We start from the raw sequence: 15,964 nt of genomic DNA, 5'->3' as shown, positions 1-15,964 counted from the left end.
AATAAATTTGATCAAAAAAATTTTATGAATCACGACGTCAGAATTTTATGCTCTCGTCTAAATTAGTTCATTTAATTTTAATCTTTCTTATAAACTTAATTATTAATAGCTATTCCAAATTATGATGTGGAAGTGCTCATGTCAGACCGCTACGGAACTACCAAACATCATGACGTTGCCGTTGCTGATACATACAGCATAATGATATATGGTTACGCATTCTAACTCCAAAATATTGAGTCAGTGGGAGTTTAATAGACAGTTATGCTCTACCAGAATTTATTGAAATTGAATTTTGTTCAAATTTCAGTGATTTGAAATGAGATAACTTCTTTTATTCTATTTTATGAAAAAAAATTCGAGCAAAAATATTAATTTTTTTTATATTAATTATATGCTTTAATTCTGTATTTAAAAAAAAAATTCGGATTCTGTAAAATAAATCTAACATTTGTTGATTGAGAAATGATTAAAGAATTTTACTGTAAAACCTCAACGTAGCAATTCGTAGGAAAAAAAATTTAATGCTCTCTCTGTATCCAATGCTGCAGCTATTGAATAACAAGGAGAGTATAAATACACTAGTCTTACGGGGCGCCAAGGATACATGACGTTAGACTTTTATGCCACTTCTTGATGCCTATGGGGAATGGAGAAATAAAATAAAATCCGGAGAACCATTTACACCTGTTAAATCATTGACAGCCTGTAGCGTAGAGTTTGGGGTCGAAGGAGTAACAGATCCGTGAGAGATATGGGGACAAAACCTTAGTGAGTTTATGTCCCTTTTTAAAAAGAAATACCGTGAAAGGGGGGAAATGCCATGCCCCGGATGCCACTTTGTCAAGCTACAATGCCTATTAAAGGCAATTGTGGAAGAGGCGATAATCTTATTTGGTCCTAGCTGTCACTTCCCTCGCTAAGGCATTATCTGCAACTGTAATAAATTGTAATATAAACCCATATTAAAGAAACAAAATTATAGCTTAAAGCATATGGCCATATTCATAAGTCTGATTTGTGCAGCATAGAAAATTGTCTTAGGGAATAGGGAATTATTCTTTTTTAAATTTTTGTTTACGTTTTTTTCCTCTCGTCAAATATTTTAGATTGAGTGGCTTCTGAATTTTTAATCTCTGCATCAAAATATAATAATGAAATTCTTTAACATTCAAAAACATCTCGAATCATGGGGCCATATTTCTTCCGCGAGAAATAAAATTAAAGCGGGGGAAAACATGATTAAAAATGAAGTTTCTCTTACACTTTTTTTTAAACCTGTGTCCAAAAAAAAAAAAAAAAAAAAAAAAAAAGAAAGAAAAACATTTTTTAGATTAAACTTGTTTAAATCTTTTCTTAAAATAGAATTTCTTCGTTTTTCCCTTGCTACAGATTGATTGTTTTCGAGATTTAAATCTCACGTAATAAAAAATATTCAATGCAATGGATTCGCATTTTACGATCTAATACACTTTCGAACTAATTTGGAATCGTATGGACGTTAGAAATATTTTTATTTATAAACATTTGAATTCAAGAACATTTACCAGGTGAATATGAAAAAACCATATCCGTTGTTTTTCCTCATTTATTTAGGTGTAAAATGCCATTAAAAAATTTCGTAGTTTATGATTTCATCAAAAGATGGCGCCAGATTGATGAGTTATTTGTAATGTTTATTTCTTTTTCTTCCTTTCTTTTTCTTTTTCGGGTATTTCGTTGTGATACCAGGATATCACCTGTTCTCCCGACCCCCACTTCATTCATCCCCCCCTCTTTCAACTGTACGAATATCTGTTGCGTTACAGTTAACAGCACAAGGATCATATCCGTATTTTTATTGCAGCGGAAGTGTTTTTATTTCTTCAATGCCTTCTTTTAGAAGTAAATTAATTAACGAAATTAAAAAACATCCTTGCTTATTTATTGAAGATAATCCTGCATTTAAGGATACAGTTAGAAAGAATGAAGCCTGGAAAATAATTTCCCGAAATTTAGACTTCGAGGGTAAGTTATGTATTTTATATAATAATAATCTTCTAAGTTTTGTTTTGTATGTTGAAATCTTTTTGAATGATAAATTCAAACCTTTAAAATGCGATGAAATTAATTTCCTTGCATTTTTTCACTGAAGTATAATTTTCAGCTGTCATAATTGAAACGTGCTAATAGTTTTAGTTGGTATTTTGTATGCTTTCGGTTTTGTAAAAATGAATAGGGTTAGATCTCGATTAAAGTGTAGTTAAAAAATGACTGCGAAAATATCATATTACATAAATTAAATTATAATCTTTTGGTAATGATATTTCATGGACATGATGTAATAGTAATGCAATTGTGAAATTTTGTCTTGCATCTGTACTTTCTCATTTGGCATGTTTGTTGGCCATGTTCATTGGAAGTGCTTCCATTTAAAATAAATACTATTGAAATAAAAATTTCGTATTCATTTATAAATTTATACTTTTAATCATAATTATTTATTTAAATAAATTAGTGTATGTCATTTTTAGAGAGTAAAAATTTTATTGGAAAATAATTTTATATCTGTACTGGGAATACTTTCAAACTGCAAAAATAATATTCCATATTTGATTGTCAAGTAACTTATTCAATCTGACCTATTTAGAGCAGCTGTATTTTCACATCTAAAAACTGTTTTGGTTTAACTTGTAAACTTGTTTTGCTGTTTTTCACAAACTTTCTTTTTCTGTTTACTTTTGTTTTATGATACCAAGTGTGAAGTTTAATTTTTCACCTGCGTTTTGTTCACAATTTATATTTATCATTTTTTTTGCTTTCGGATTATGGTAATCAGTTTTGTGATATTCGAGTTTTGATTTTTGTGAACCCGGCACAAGCTAAGAATCCGTTCAGGAGCATACGCCGGAAAACAAACCTCATTCCTTCCTATGGTAATCAGAAATACAGTGAATTTTTCAGCTGCATTGTATGTGTAAATTATTTTAATTATTGCTTACTTTCGTTTTAGGCCACGCTAGCAGTTAAGTTGCATTTTCATCTTTAATATATTTACAAATTATTTTATATGCTGCAAAAGAGCACCACCATTAGGAATTAGACTTAATATTTCGATTGGCCGAATTTCTTTTATCTATACTTATCTGACTTCTCGAAACTTAATTTGAATCAATTTTAATTTCAATATAAAAAAATCAACAACTTCTTCAAGAACAGCGTATTGCTGAAACGTAACTGCCTAGGTTTTGATACAGTGAATGGATTTAGGTACTTAACAGCCGTAGACAATGCACATTAATAGTTTTTCTCACAATAAACTGGGCAATTTAGTTTCACATTTCAATATATTTTCAACATCTTAATAGTTTATTTTAGATTAATCTTTTTTACTTTATTAACTTTGCTGAAATGTATTTGTCTTTATTTATCTAACATGTTTTCAAACTGTCTGACATTTACGTTTGATTAAAGGTGTTTTGAAACATATAGAAACTTGATTAATTATACTTGATAAAATATTAATATCATTCTAATGTTTTATAATCGTTTGAATTTGTATATTTTACAAATTTAATTTATTTGGCAATCGGGAAAAAAAAGATTTTTAAATCTATCTACTTGTGGTCCTTTCTCTGTCTAGAGGCCCTAGGCAGCTGCCTAAGCAAAATCCGCCACTGGTCTTCTCAAAGCGTGTTTGCTTCTTTTCAAATATTTGTCGACGCCGTAAATTTTTTTTATAAAAACGTGCTTCGTTCTCTCTTTTCTTTTTTTTTCAAAACGAAATAGACATTCATCATAGAGAGACACAGAAGAGCTTGTTAAAATAATGTATGGCTTTATAGGATTGTATTCTCCCAAAGTTTGATTTGTTCGTTCAAAAAAATTAATAAAAAATTATTTTACGTCATTGTTTATGTAAATGGAGGAAAGATGTTTATGAAAATATGGATGTTAATTTACCTATACCTGAAAATTGATTGTCTGTCGCACGAATTGGTGATGGTATGATATTGTAATATCGATTTCAAAGATATAACGCAGTGTCAAAATGAAAGATATAAATATCATGAGTGGGCTTAATTTATGATGTTACTGACATTAAAAAATTCTATATTATTTGAATAATGTCAGTAGGCTAAAAAATTTATGATACTGCATAATTTAATTTCAATATAAAGCATACGATACAGTAAATTGTAATTTTTTAATGGCGATAAATTGTCAAATGTGGTAACTTAAACTGCATGCTTTGGTTAATATTTGGCTAGTTTTCTCCTTTTTGTCTCGATTTAGTAGAAATTTGACGAAATTTCTGCACCATATCTTTTAGTTTTACCACTTTATGTTAAAATAAATAAACTTTTAATCAGAATTAGCGGCCAGATTTTCAGTTTTATATAGAGTTGAATCTTGATGTTTTAAACAATACTAACCATGTTTATAAAATCGCAACAAATGTGATTCATCTGATCAGAAACCAAAAGTGTATTTTTAATTTTTCTTCACATGCTGAGAAAGTTATTAAATTAAAAGTCATATAAATTATCTTTTGTTGATTTGAATTCTTATCGTTTTCTAAAATTCTTGATTTGCATGACATATATAAACTTTTCTGTATTTTAGGTATTTTAAATGCATTAAATACCCAATATATTATGTATAAGAACTATTGTAAGAAGAGTGTTGACATGATCGTTGCATTAATCTCGAACTCATTTAACCAAAAACGTGAATCAGATATGACTCATACAAGGTTAAATGTTATATATATATATATATATTTTAAACTCTTAATTTAATCCAAATTCATTTCCAAGATTTTATCTTAATTTAGCCCATCGTAACTTCATTTTAAAATATTCTCTTATTTCGTGATCCAATTCCACTTTCGGTTTAATTAATTCCTCTGTGAAAATAATGCGCCATCAGTACTACGTATAAAGAGTAAGTGATATCTTCGGTTGCCCTAGAAAAGGTGTCAAAGGTCATACGTGTGTTGAATTGGCGCCTGGCCAGAAATCCTACGTTATATCAGACTAGTGATCTTTTTTTTTTTTTTTTTGCCTTTATTACTTCTGCTTTGGTGCCGCGATACGTCTTGTAAAAAATCATGCCTGCCACTCGGAATAGAATAAAACGAAAGTAAAAATACAACATCTCGTCTATGTCTTCAAACCTGCATTCTGTCTCAACCAAAATAATGTTACATATATATGTAATGATATTTTAAACTCTTAATTTAATCCAAATTAATTTCCAAAACTTTATCTTAATTTACCCATCGTAACTTCATTCTAAAATATTCTTTTATTTCGTGATCCAATTCCAATTTCGGTTTGATTAATCACTTTTCAAAAATAATGCGCCATCAGTACTACGTATCAAATGAAAGTGATACTTTTGCCCTTGAAAAGGTGTCAAAGGTCAACACATGTATTCCTTTGGCGCCTGGCCAGAAATCTTATGTTATATAAGACTAGCGATCATTTGTTCGCCCCTTTTTGCTATGTGTCTTGTTGTAAATAATCATGCCTTTCGCTGGGAATAGAATAAAACGAAATTAAAACTATTAAGTCTCTTCATTGCTTCGAACCTGCATTCTACTTCAACCAAAATATAGTATATTATTTAGCCGACAGGATTCGAAAAGCATTACATATATATATGTGTGTGTGTGTGAAAAATTTTCCTAATGTGTGTAATTGTTTCATTAATTTCATAGAAATGATTTGTTTTTCCTATATTGATCTATTTGAATTTATTTTTGTATAATTTTTACCACTTCTTTAATTGTATAAATGATTTGGGACAAAAGAAAGAAAGTGAAAATGAATAAACTATATACTAAATCGGAATTATTGATAAAATATTATTCATGGCAAAAAATTTTAGAAAAAATTATGGTACTTAAAATAGACAGAAGAAGAAAAAAAAGTTGTCTAAAAAATAAAGAAAATTCAGAAGCAATGAAATATATTACAAAAATTTCCACGAAAAAAAAAAAAAGAGATGGTAAAGAAGCAGAAACAAGACATTTTGCTAATACTGATTCAACTAGATTTTTTTATTTTATTCTAAATAGATGAATGGATAGTAAAAACTGGAGAAAAAAAATTGTTTCAGAATTAAATTTTGTGCAGTATTGTTATTCCTTTTTTTAATATGACTGCTTTATAATTAAAATTCTAGACGCTTAATGCATGTCTTACAAATATTTTTGTGCTGGGAAAAAAAATATTGACTAATCCAGTATGTCTTGTTAGATTTGGTCATTAAACAAATTGAGATTTTCATGGATCATTCAAGGTTGGAAAAATCTCCGATCAATTTATTTAAAGATGGGTGACCTGGTGGTAAGGTATCGACTTCGGAACGTGAGAGCTCCAGGTTCGAAACCTAATTCCACCGAAGAACAGTCGCGTAAGCGGGTTTGGTGCACGCTAAATCCGTCGGAGCCAAACATACTCCCGCTGGTGTGGTGTGGAAGTTTGGAGAGAGGGTGTCAGCTCAGGTGTCATCCTCTGCATCTGACCATAGTTCATAATTACGAGACCCGTTCAAAAATAGCCTTATTGTTGCTTTAAAACGAACTGTTAGGATAACTAAACTTAAAGGTGGTATGTTTGTTTTATGCATTTAGTTTTTTTTCCCCTATCTAAGAATAATTTTTTTTTTCAGTCAACTTCTTGCAAAATATATGGAAGATATTGCGAGACCTTTATCAATTGAGTTTATGCGATCGGAGCATATCAAATGACTCCAAATCGCGTCCAAATCTATTGAAGACATTTGAAGAAGAAATGAAATTTATGGAATATTATCTTCAACCCAAGAAGTAAGTCATTTCCGGAATTTAGATAATTTTTCACACATCAATTAGATAATTTTTTCTAAATAACATATAAAATTTTTTATAATTATAAGGTAGTTGTAGTTACGATTATTAGCTGTAATGTAATTGAACTACAGAATAAAAATGAATAAATTTTGAAGCGTCTTTGCGAATTTATTTACTAGAACCAAATCTATTCGAGTCAAATCTAAATCTAATGATAGAAATAAAATATTTCAACTTGCGTATTAATCCTTATCATGATATAAATAACTTCAAAATTAATTATCTCATATAGTCCTCCCGAAACTTGTTCCATAATCTTTAAAAAAGTGTTATCTTTATATTCCATGCCCGCTTTAAAGGTTGGAGCTTGGGCAGAGCCGTGAAGACCACGAGTGCTCAGATTTTTATTTTCAGAGTCTCGCACATGAGAGTTTTGTGTTCCGTAATATAATAAAGGAAAACGATAATCGTGTATTATTAACCGCATATCATTGGAGAATAACAATTACAAAAAAGTCCATAAGCATTCAAATGGTGATTAATTGCTGGGATGCGGTTATTACCAGAAAACTGAATAATGTAATTTGATGCCCTTTTTTTTTCAGACTACTAGGAAACCAAATTTTACACAACTGTAGTTAGACGATCACATACTAAATTCTATTTAAGTTATTTCATTTTTGAGTTAAAGCATTGTTCATTACTGACAGATAGTCGACCTCTTGACAGAATATTTCTAGCTATTCAAAGTGATTTCCAGTGTGTTATATTCAATTAATTACTTTTATATTTTACTCTTTTTTCGCTGTATTGCATTAATTCATACCGCTGATTTTAATAAATTTACTTAAATTAATTTTAGGTATAATTTATAAGAATATTTTTTATTGTTAACGAACAAAAAAAAATCTAAATGAAAAACCGTTGCCAGAACACATTTTTAGAATTCTAGAAGAACACTAAAAGAAAGTTTTAAGACAACAATTAGTAATTTATACCAGGAACGACATTTGATTTGATATGTTTTCATACTTTTTTAAAAATGAATAAAATATTTAGGTAATTATTCTAAAATGATCTGTAAAACTTTTTAATATTTCGAGTGAATAATATTGAAAATATTATGATGTAAGATAGTAGTGTATGATCAAAGATAGTACTAATTTATGTAGAAAATGAGCTATTAGAATTTTTTAAATTCATTCTCTGAATCAACTAATATTTCATTTAAAATTTTTAAAAACCGTTTCAACTGGTAAAAGTATTTTGTGAATTATAATATTTTATGCAAAAATAATTTTTACGTTAAAAATTTTAGTTATGAATTATTTTAATTCCATGAAACGGCGGGTATAATCTAATAAATAAAAATTATGCTTGCTGTTTATTTTATCGTTATTACTTAAGTGAATGAAATGTGCCCACATCAAAGCGGCCATCAATTAATTAAGTCGAAGTAGCCAATATTCTTATAAAAATGTTAGTGATAAAGTGCAAGCGCTTTCGACTGACTGCCCGACAAAACAACCTCATATTATCATTAGAAGTACCTTAAATTTGCATAGCAGTAAAAAGCAATACGATTTAATTGCAAGCAATTAGTAATTAAATGGTATTATTAAAATGATCCAAACCTTTGTTAATTATTTCATCATAGTTATTTGTATTCAATATATGAATAATAATCAAGAATTAAATTTTTTTGTATATTTTGATGAAAAAAAATTTTTTTTTCGTAGATTTTTCGTTTTTCTCATTTTAATCCTATTTCTGTAAACAGAGATACAACGACTGAAAAATTTTCGTCAGTGGTTTATTTGTTTTCTAATGATAAATAAAAGTTATTGTGCTATGCATATATAACTAACTGGATATATATGCATATATCTCTACCTAAACAAGTGGACGGGATTCGTCAAATCGAACGCACTTTTTATTCAAGACAAGATTTTCAAAGTGTTGAAGTTTTTAAATATTCAATTAATTAGAAATTAATCAAACTTGTGCCGTTTTTCACAGTAACTTTGGTACAAATTATTTTACATGAAATATTTTTATATCATCATAAAATTTGAAATTTACCTTTTCAGTTTTCTTTAACTTTTACAAATTTTTCGAAATTTAGTAAATAAGATAAATTTAAGAAATACAAACGATTTTGAAATAGAAAAATTCGTAAATATTTCGTTGCTAAATAATGGTGAGACATAAATTTACTCTGTCTTTATTTTTTTGATTTTTTTTTTATCATTTAAATATTTTGGCAGCATGTTTTATTGGTTTTTATAATAATCCTGAAATAAATGAATTAAAAAATTACCGATGTTAAAATCTCCTGTCGTTTTTATTTGCGTATTTTATGAAGTAATAAGTAAATATTATAATTGTAAATGATATAGAACCTTAAGTAGTGAGAAAATTAACATAGCCATTTAGCAATACCTAAAAGAAAATATGTCTATCACTCAAATTCAAACAAGAAAAAGAATATAACGCTTTTGAAGGGAAATAAATATTCGACGACAACAGATACTTTAAGCTGTAAGATATCGTTTCAAAACATCACAAGTGAGTGAATCAGAAGTTTTAAACTTATTGAATACTAGCCGCTTTTGGCGACCAGCCGGTTCGCCAATCTTAATGTTCGTTAAAATTTTAATGACTAAATATTTTATGCAATTCCAACTTTAATAGATTCTTCAGCAAAATATTTTAAAACTTCAAATTTTGAGAGTCATATAATTTACTCATAATATTATAAAGGCCTTCAGTCATAACGTGATATGTATCTCTCTCATTTTCTGTTACCCCTCGTAGAATTTATGCTTTAAATTAAAGTGTAAATGATTAATCTGCAATTAATATAATAATATTTTTTACTGAAACAAAGCATTTTTTTTAATAATATGATTACTGATAATATAGTCACTGAGCGTTTAAACTTTATGGGCACTAAAGAATATCTTTCTTAATTTATGTAATATCTCAGGAATTTGTCAACAAAATTTTCTCAGATTCATCATGAACAGATCGATTCATTAACAATGTTTAATTTTAAATGCATCAAACACTAAGAAAATAAAATGAATCGTTTAAAATAATCGGTCTAAAACAGGTTTAAAAATACTACTTAAAAAACGATGTACTTAAAACTATAAGCATATACAAAAAAATATATAACTAACATAAATACAATTTACTTACAAAAGCATGCTACTAACCTAAAAATGATTTAAACCATCCGTTGATAGTGGTTGTCATGACAACAATCAGAACAATGCGCATGCGTGAATTTTCTTCGCCAGTTAGGTAACGCAAATGCGTGACTTGATTTTGTTTATCAAATGTGACCATATGTTTTTGTGTTAATGTAATTAAAGGTTGGTTTATTTTGTTACAGGAGCTCTCCGCCGATGACTCATTCTCTGCCAGTTCAAAACACAATCGAGCAAATTGAAATTGAGATCGAAATTGAAATCGAATTTGAATTGAATCGAGCAAATGGAATCTTAATTGTTGGGAACAACATCTTCTGAGTCAACGAGGGAAAATACTAAACCGGATATTCAAATTATAAATGATAAGACTGAACCGGAGAGTCAAATTATAAATGATAATACCGAACCAGAAGTTCAAATTTCAAATGAAGAGAATAAACCTGTAGTTCAAATTCCTCCTACAGTTCTGCAGACCAGTGCCTGCGAAACTCCTTTAAGCGAACTCCTTTCTTTTTATTTCCTCCTACGAAACCCAAGCTGGGCCAGAAAGTTTTTAAATCTGAGTCCTATATACCCAACACTTCCCCAATAGTTCCTTCTCCCTCTATATCCTGGACCGGCAATCAATCCCTCAGGTCTCAGCTTCAGGAATCTCGACCTCCCCATTCGACGCGCCTAAAAACTAATATTACAATGAAAGTAATTGTTGCTGGTAAAAATCTAATCCCTGGTCAACATTTGAAAAGTACAATTCGTTTGATAATCATGACAAATTCTGACACAGTGCAAATGGAAGCTGTTCTAAGCACAATACATTTCCTTCATCTGCAACATCGAATTCCGTGACAGAATAGGTTCCATTATCCACGATTACGGAAGAAACCGAAATTAAAATTCTTCATGATGATTGTCGACGAAGTGTCGGAACTCCGTTACTGGAGAATTTAGAATTTTTCCCAAATTGTTTTTCAAAATTTTCGTATTTCACTCCTTTCCTCATCACAATATGTGATTAAAGTCGCCATAAAATCTGAGAACGAATAAATAAATAATTTTTAAATCGTCAATGAATATTTTAGAAACATGCTTTTCCATTTTTGAAATCACAATTGAATTGGAGAAAATTTTGTCTTTCTGAAAAAACGATTTAATGTATTTAAATGGAACGTATCTTGGCGGTTAAATTCCCCAATAGCTCCTTCATTATTCATTCATTAATATCAATTCATTAGATATTTTGGCTAATTTCTTTAGCTATAAGCATTTATTGAATTTTTTTGTTTATGTGTATGGTATATTTTAATGATCTCTTCTTCCTCTTATCTGTGAATAATTAAATGCTGTCTTTTTTTAATTATTATTTTTTATGATCTGCCGATTTGTATTTTAATTTCCTGTTGCCAATATGTAATATCACTTATCTTTTTATTTCTTTTATCTTATGAATAATTAACTGTTGCATCTTTTTTTCCCTTTTATTACCTTATTCAGAGGGTTTTGCAATTTGGTCTATTAGAGTGTTTGTTTGGATTTTCTGTTATTTATCTGTAATGTTACTAATCTAAATAAAAAAGAGAAATTACGTAGCATTGTTGCCTTTATTGTCGTAAATTGAAAATATCTACATTTAAGCACACATTCATTGTTTTCTCAACCTTTTCTTGCTGTCATAAACGTACTTCAAAATGTATACAAAAAAAAAGCATTGAATATTTCTCTTAATATTATTATCGAAACCGTGATAAGTCTCGACTTTGGAACTGGAGGGTTTCAGGTTCAAAACTCGATTCCACCGAAGAACCGCCGTGTAAGCGGGCCTGGTGCACTCCAAATACGCCAGGGTGAAGCGTCCTCCTGATGGTGTGGTGCTGAAGCTTGGAAAGTGGGTGTCTGCTCAGGTGCCGTCCTCGCCATCTGACCGCAGCTCAAAATTTCGAGGTCCGTCCCAAAATAGCCTAGTGTTGCTTTAAAATGGGATGTCAGTATAACTAAAACTAAACTTAATTGAACTCTTAATGTTATTCAGAATTAAACAAATGTCTTCGATTCTAAACAATTAGAACATCCAAGAATTATTAAGATTAATTTTACTTTCAAATGATTTATTTAGAAGATTTTTTTTTTCTTATAATTTCGAGAGCACGCAAATCGAACATATTTTTTTTCTTAAATTTCGTTTTGAACTAATTTTTTTTTCTTATTGTGATAGAATAATTTTTCATGTAGGTTAAATGCAGATCTTTAAAAAACATATACACTAAGAATTTCTGTATATTAACAGTCGTTCCTACATTTCCTGATCTTTTTAAAAATCATCTCCAGAACTCTTCGATAGAAGGAAATATCTTCAGTTGAAACGAATAACATTTTTTTTTTCTTCTAAATCAAGTAACAATTAATGATTCTGTTTATATTCAATTTGATTTTGATGTGGAGATAAGAAAATCTTATAATTTATTTGGAACTCCCTTTGCTCTACATTTTGTGTGCAACCAAAAAAACAAGAGACAACCCTCTTTAAGAAGAAATTAAGCAAGAAAATTCAATGAAAATTCAAATTCCAATGATTGAAAAATATTTGGTGTTTAAAATATTTTACTTTCATATTTCGGCATTCGGTGCATCATCGAAAATATCAATTATTGGATTGATTTGAGTTTTAAGTTATCCGCCTCATTGATTTGTTCGAGTTTCATGTTGAGCATTACGAACATTAATGCAGTATGATTCCAAATAACTTTGATAAGAGGAATATGAATTCGTATATGATAAGAAAGGCTATCAGAATATACTGGCCACCTTTAAAAACAATACACAATGTAAGAACAAAGAAGTCATTTTTTAAAAAAAATTTAATACTGGGCAATTTAAAAATGCAAAGCAATAATATTTCAAGATGGAAGCTTTTTTCATTAAACACAGACATAGCATCCAATAATGCATCTTTCAGAATTTTCATTTGTATCTTGAATATAGTTTGTGAACCTTGTGACTTTCCGATAATTCGCCATTAATGTTATATCATCATGCCTAAATATGCATTTCAGCCACTTCACTGAACCTGAAAAGTTGCGTATCACTCATGAGGAACACTGAACTCGAATATAGCAAGTTTTTTTTTTCTCATAACAACAACATCCTGGGCCTTTAAAGAGTGTTTGTGATCTAGTTCCTAAATGATCTTTGTTTATTTCAACGCCTGATAAGCTTTTTCATTTTGTTGACTTTATATTAAATCACTTTTATAAAAGGTGTCCCTGAATTCATGGACCCAAACTATAAGGGTAGGTAAAATACATTTGAAGAAGCATTTTTTTGTGCAGAAATATGAGGCCGGAGATGAAAGATAAAGACAAAAAATGCTGATGAGATGAAAAAAAAAAAATCTTTTTATTTATATAATATTTTTAGAGCAGACGATATACTAGTAACTTATCTTTTTATTTAGTTTCTATCATTCAAATCGTCTGAAAAACTATTTTATTGTATTTGAATAGCATTATGCAAGCTTCAAAACAATTCTTTGATGTTAGAGAATATTTTTGCTTGATAGAATGAGTTACGCCCTTTGAAAAAAAAAATGCAGCTTATGTACGGACCTGAGAATTGTAATTCGTGTATAAATGATCAACAAAACTGTATCAAATTTTAAAGTGAGACAGTCGATGGGATTATATTTTGAACCTTAGAATAATAATAAATTGTAATTTCTTAACTTCAGATGCAATCCCATCCTCTCTTTTGGAAACCACAGTTATCAGGAAATAACCTCTCTAAAATTAAAAGGCAAATAAAAATGTTAGAAGTTCAATAGATCTTAGCCAAGACACGATGTAGTTCTTTTTCATGGCGAGGATTCCCATTCTTAGGACATTTATTTCAGATGATCGTGTTATAAAGCTGTAGGACTATCCGTTAGAATACCCTCAAATGTTTGGAAAGAAATGGATTGATTCTGGCTCAGAAGCACTCATTTTATTTGATCAAATTTTGTAGAGTAACGGTTTATATATATGAAACATTAGATCTATCTTCATCAAGAAAATTCGATTTCGCGCAAAAAAAAAAAAAAAAAAAAAAAAAAAAACGATATAGAGATGCAAACAGTTTCTATTTTAACAATAGAGCTTTCTTAAATCTATACTTATATAAAGCTCAATGTGTGTGTGTGTATTGGCGCTCTACGGAAAAGACCTTTTGACCTACAGCTACCAAATTTGGTACATAAATACCTTAGAGGTCGAGAATGTGCACCTGGGGTCCCTTTTTTTGAATTTTTAATTAGAATTTTAATTAAAAACTAACTTTCCCGCCAAAAAATCTTCCATTTTCCCCACCGCCAAATGAGTAAGGCTTCCGTTTTTTTCCCAACAGTAATGAGGTTAGGGTTAACATTTTTCGACCGATTATTTCAAACGATTCTGTTTATTTTCTTAATGTTTGATGCATTTAAAATTAAACATTGTTAATTAATCGATCTTTCAGATTCATTCTGAAGTACTTTTGAATTAAAATAACACAGAATAAAGGAAATTAAAAATGTCTAATCTGCATAGCGTTACCCTAATTGGCGTAGAAAAATTCACGCATTTGCGTTACCGTAACTGGCGTTGAAAATTCACGCATGCGCATTGTGTTCTGATTGTTGACAATATTATCAATGGATGATTCTTGATTTAAATTATTTTTAGATTAGTTGCATGCTTTTGTAATTAAATTGTATTTATGTTGGTTATATATTTTTTGTATATGCTTATAGTTTTAAGTACATCGTTTTTTAAGTAGTTTTTTTAAACCTGTTTTCGACCGATTATTTTAAACGATTCATTTTATTTCCTTAGTGTTTGATGCATTTAAAATTAAACATTGTTAATGAATCGATCTGTTCATGATGAATCTGAGAAAATTTTGTTGACTAATTCTTATTACATAAATTAAGAAAGATATTCTTTAGTGCCCATAAAGTTTTAACGCTCAGTGACTCTGTTATCAGTAATCATATTATAAAAAATGCTTTGTTTCAGTAAAAAATATTATTATATTAATTGCAGATTAATTCTTTCCACTTTAAATTAAAGCATAAATTCTACGGTAACTAACAGAAAATTAGAGGGATACATATTACGTTATGACTGAAGGCCTTTATAATATTATGAGTGAATTATGTGACTATCAAAATTTGAAGTTTTAAAATATTTTGATGAAGAATCTATTAAAGTAGGAATTGCCTAAAATATTTAATTATTAAAATTTAAACGAACATTAAGATTGGCGAACCAGCTGGTCGCCAAAGGCGGCTAGTATACAATACAATAAGCTTTCGTTTTAAACCTATGCTGATCAGCGACACCATGTGTGAATTAAACTATAAAGATCTGAACTAATCCTACTGGCGCCAAATAAAAGAATCCAGATTAGACGTACGCATAATGTAAAAAATATTCAAAACGAAATTCGGATTCAACTCTTTCCAAATTAGATTATTATTTGATAATAAAACTTAAGGAATTTATATCCCTAAAACTTTCTTGCAAAAGACACCGTCTCCCAGTGTAAAATTGTTGGCATTGAAGGTCACAAGCACCTTGCATGACAATGGCAAGCAATAATTATAAAATGTAGATCTTCGAAGCGAATTTAGTTTTTTTACTGAATCTATCATGTGATCTTTGGATATTAATTTCTGGCATGCTGTTATTATGATAATACCCGAAAATTGATTATGCATTTGGGGATCCTTTTTTCCGACCGATTGGAACAAAAATCTGACAATGAATTGCAACTGTAATCACGCGATCAAGTTTCATTTGTTTAAATTATTGCACTTATATGCATGCGAAAGTAAAGACCGGTAAATGACCAATACTTGGACAAATATGGTTCAAAATTTTATATGAATCTACATTTTAGAGGCTAAACTGTGTAT

The 15,964-nt window shown here is 29.4% G+C and overlaps 1 protein-coding gene across 1 annotated transcript; it reads left to right on the top strand.

Moving 5' to 3' along the window:
• The first annotated feature begins 1,754 nt into the window (after nucleotides 1–1,754).
• LOC129963852 (uncharacterized) lies at nucleotides 1,755–11,429 on the top strand. The gene is made up of 3 exons (XM_056078431.1): nucleotides 1,755–2,007; nucleotides 6,661–6,817; nucleotides 10,221–11,429. The coding sequence occupies exons 1-3, from the start codon at nucleotides 1,869–1,871 to the stop codon at nucleotides 10,354–10,356; spliced, it is 432 nt and encodes a 143-aa protein (XP_055934406.1). The 5' UTR covers nucleotides 1,755–1,868; the 3' UTR covers nucleotides 10,357–11,429.
• The last annotated feature ends 4,535 nt before the right edge of the window (nucleotides 11,430–15,964 follow it).

This window comes from Argiope bruennichi, chromosome 1 (genome assembly GCF_947563725.1).
Source record: "Argiope bruennichi chromosome 1, qqArgBrue1.1, whole genome shotgun sequence".
Taxonomy (NCBI): Eukaryota; Metazoa; Arthropoda; class Arachnida; order Araneae; family Araneidae; genus Argiope; species Argiope bruennichi.
The sequence above is the reverse complement of the archived record's forward strand: the minus strand, read 5'-3'. Positions and strand labels throughout refer to the sequence as shown.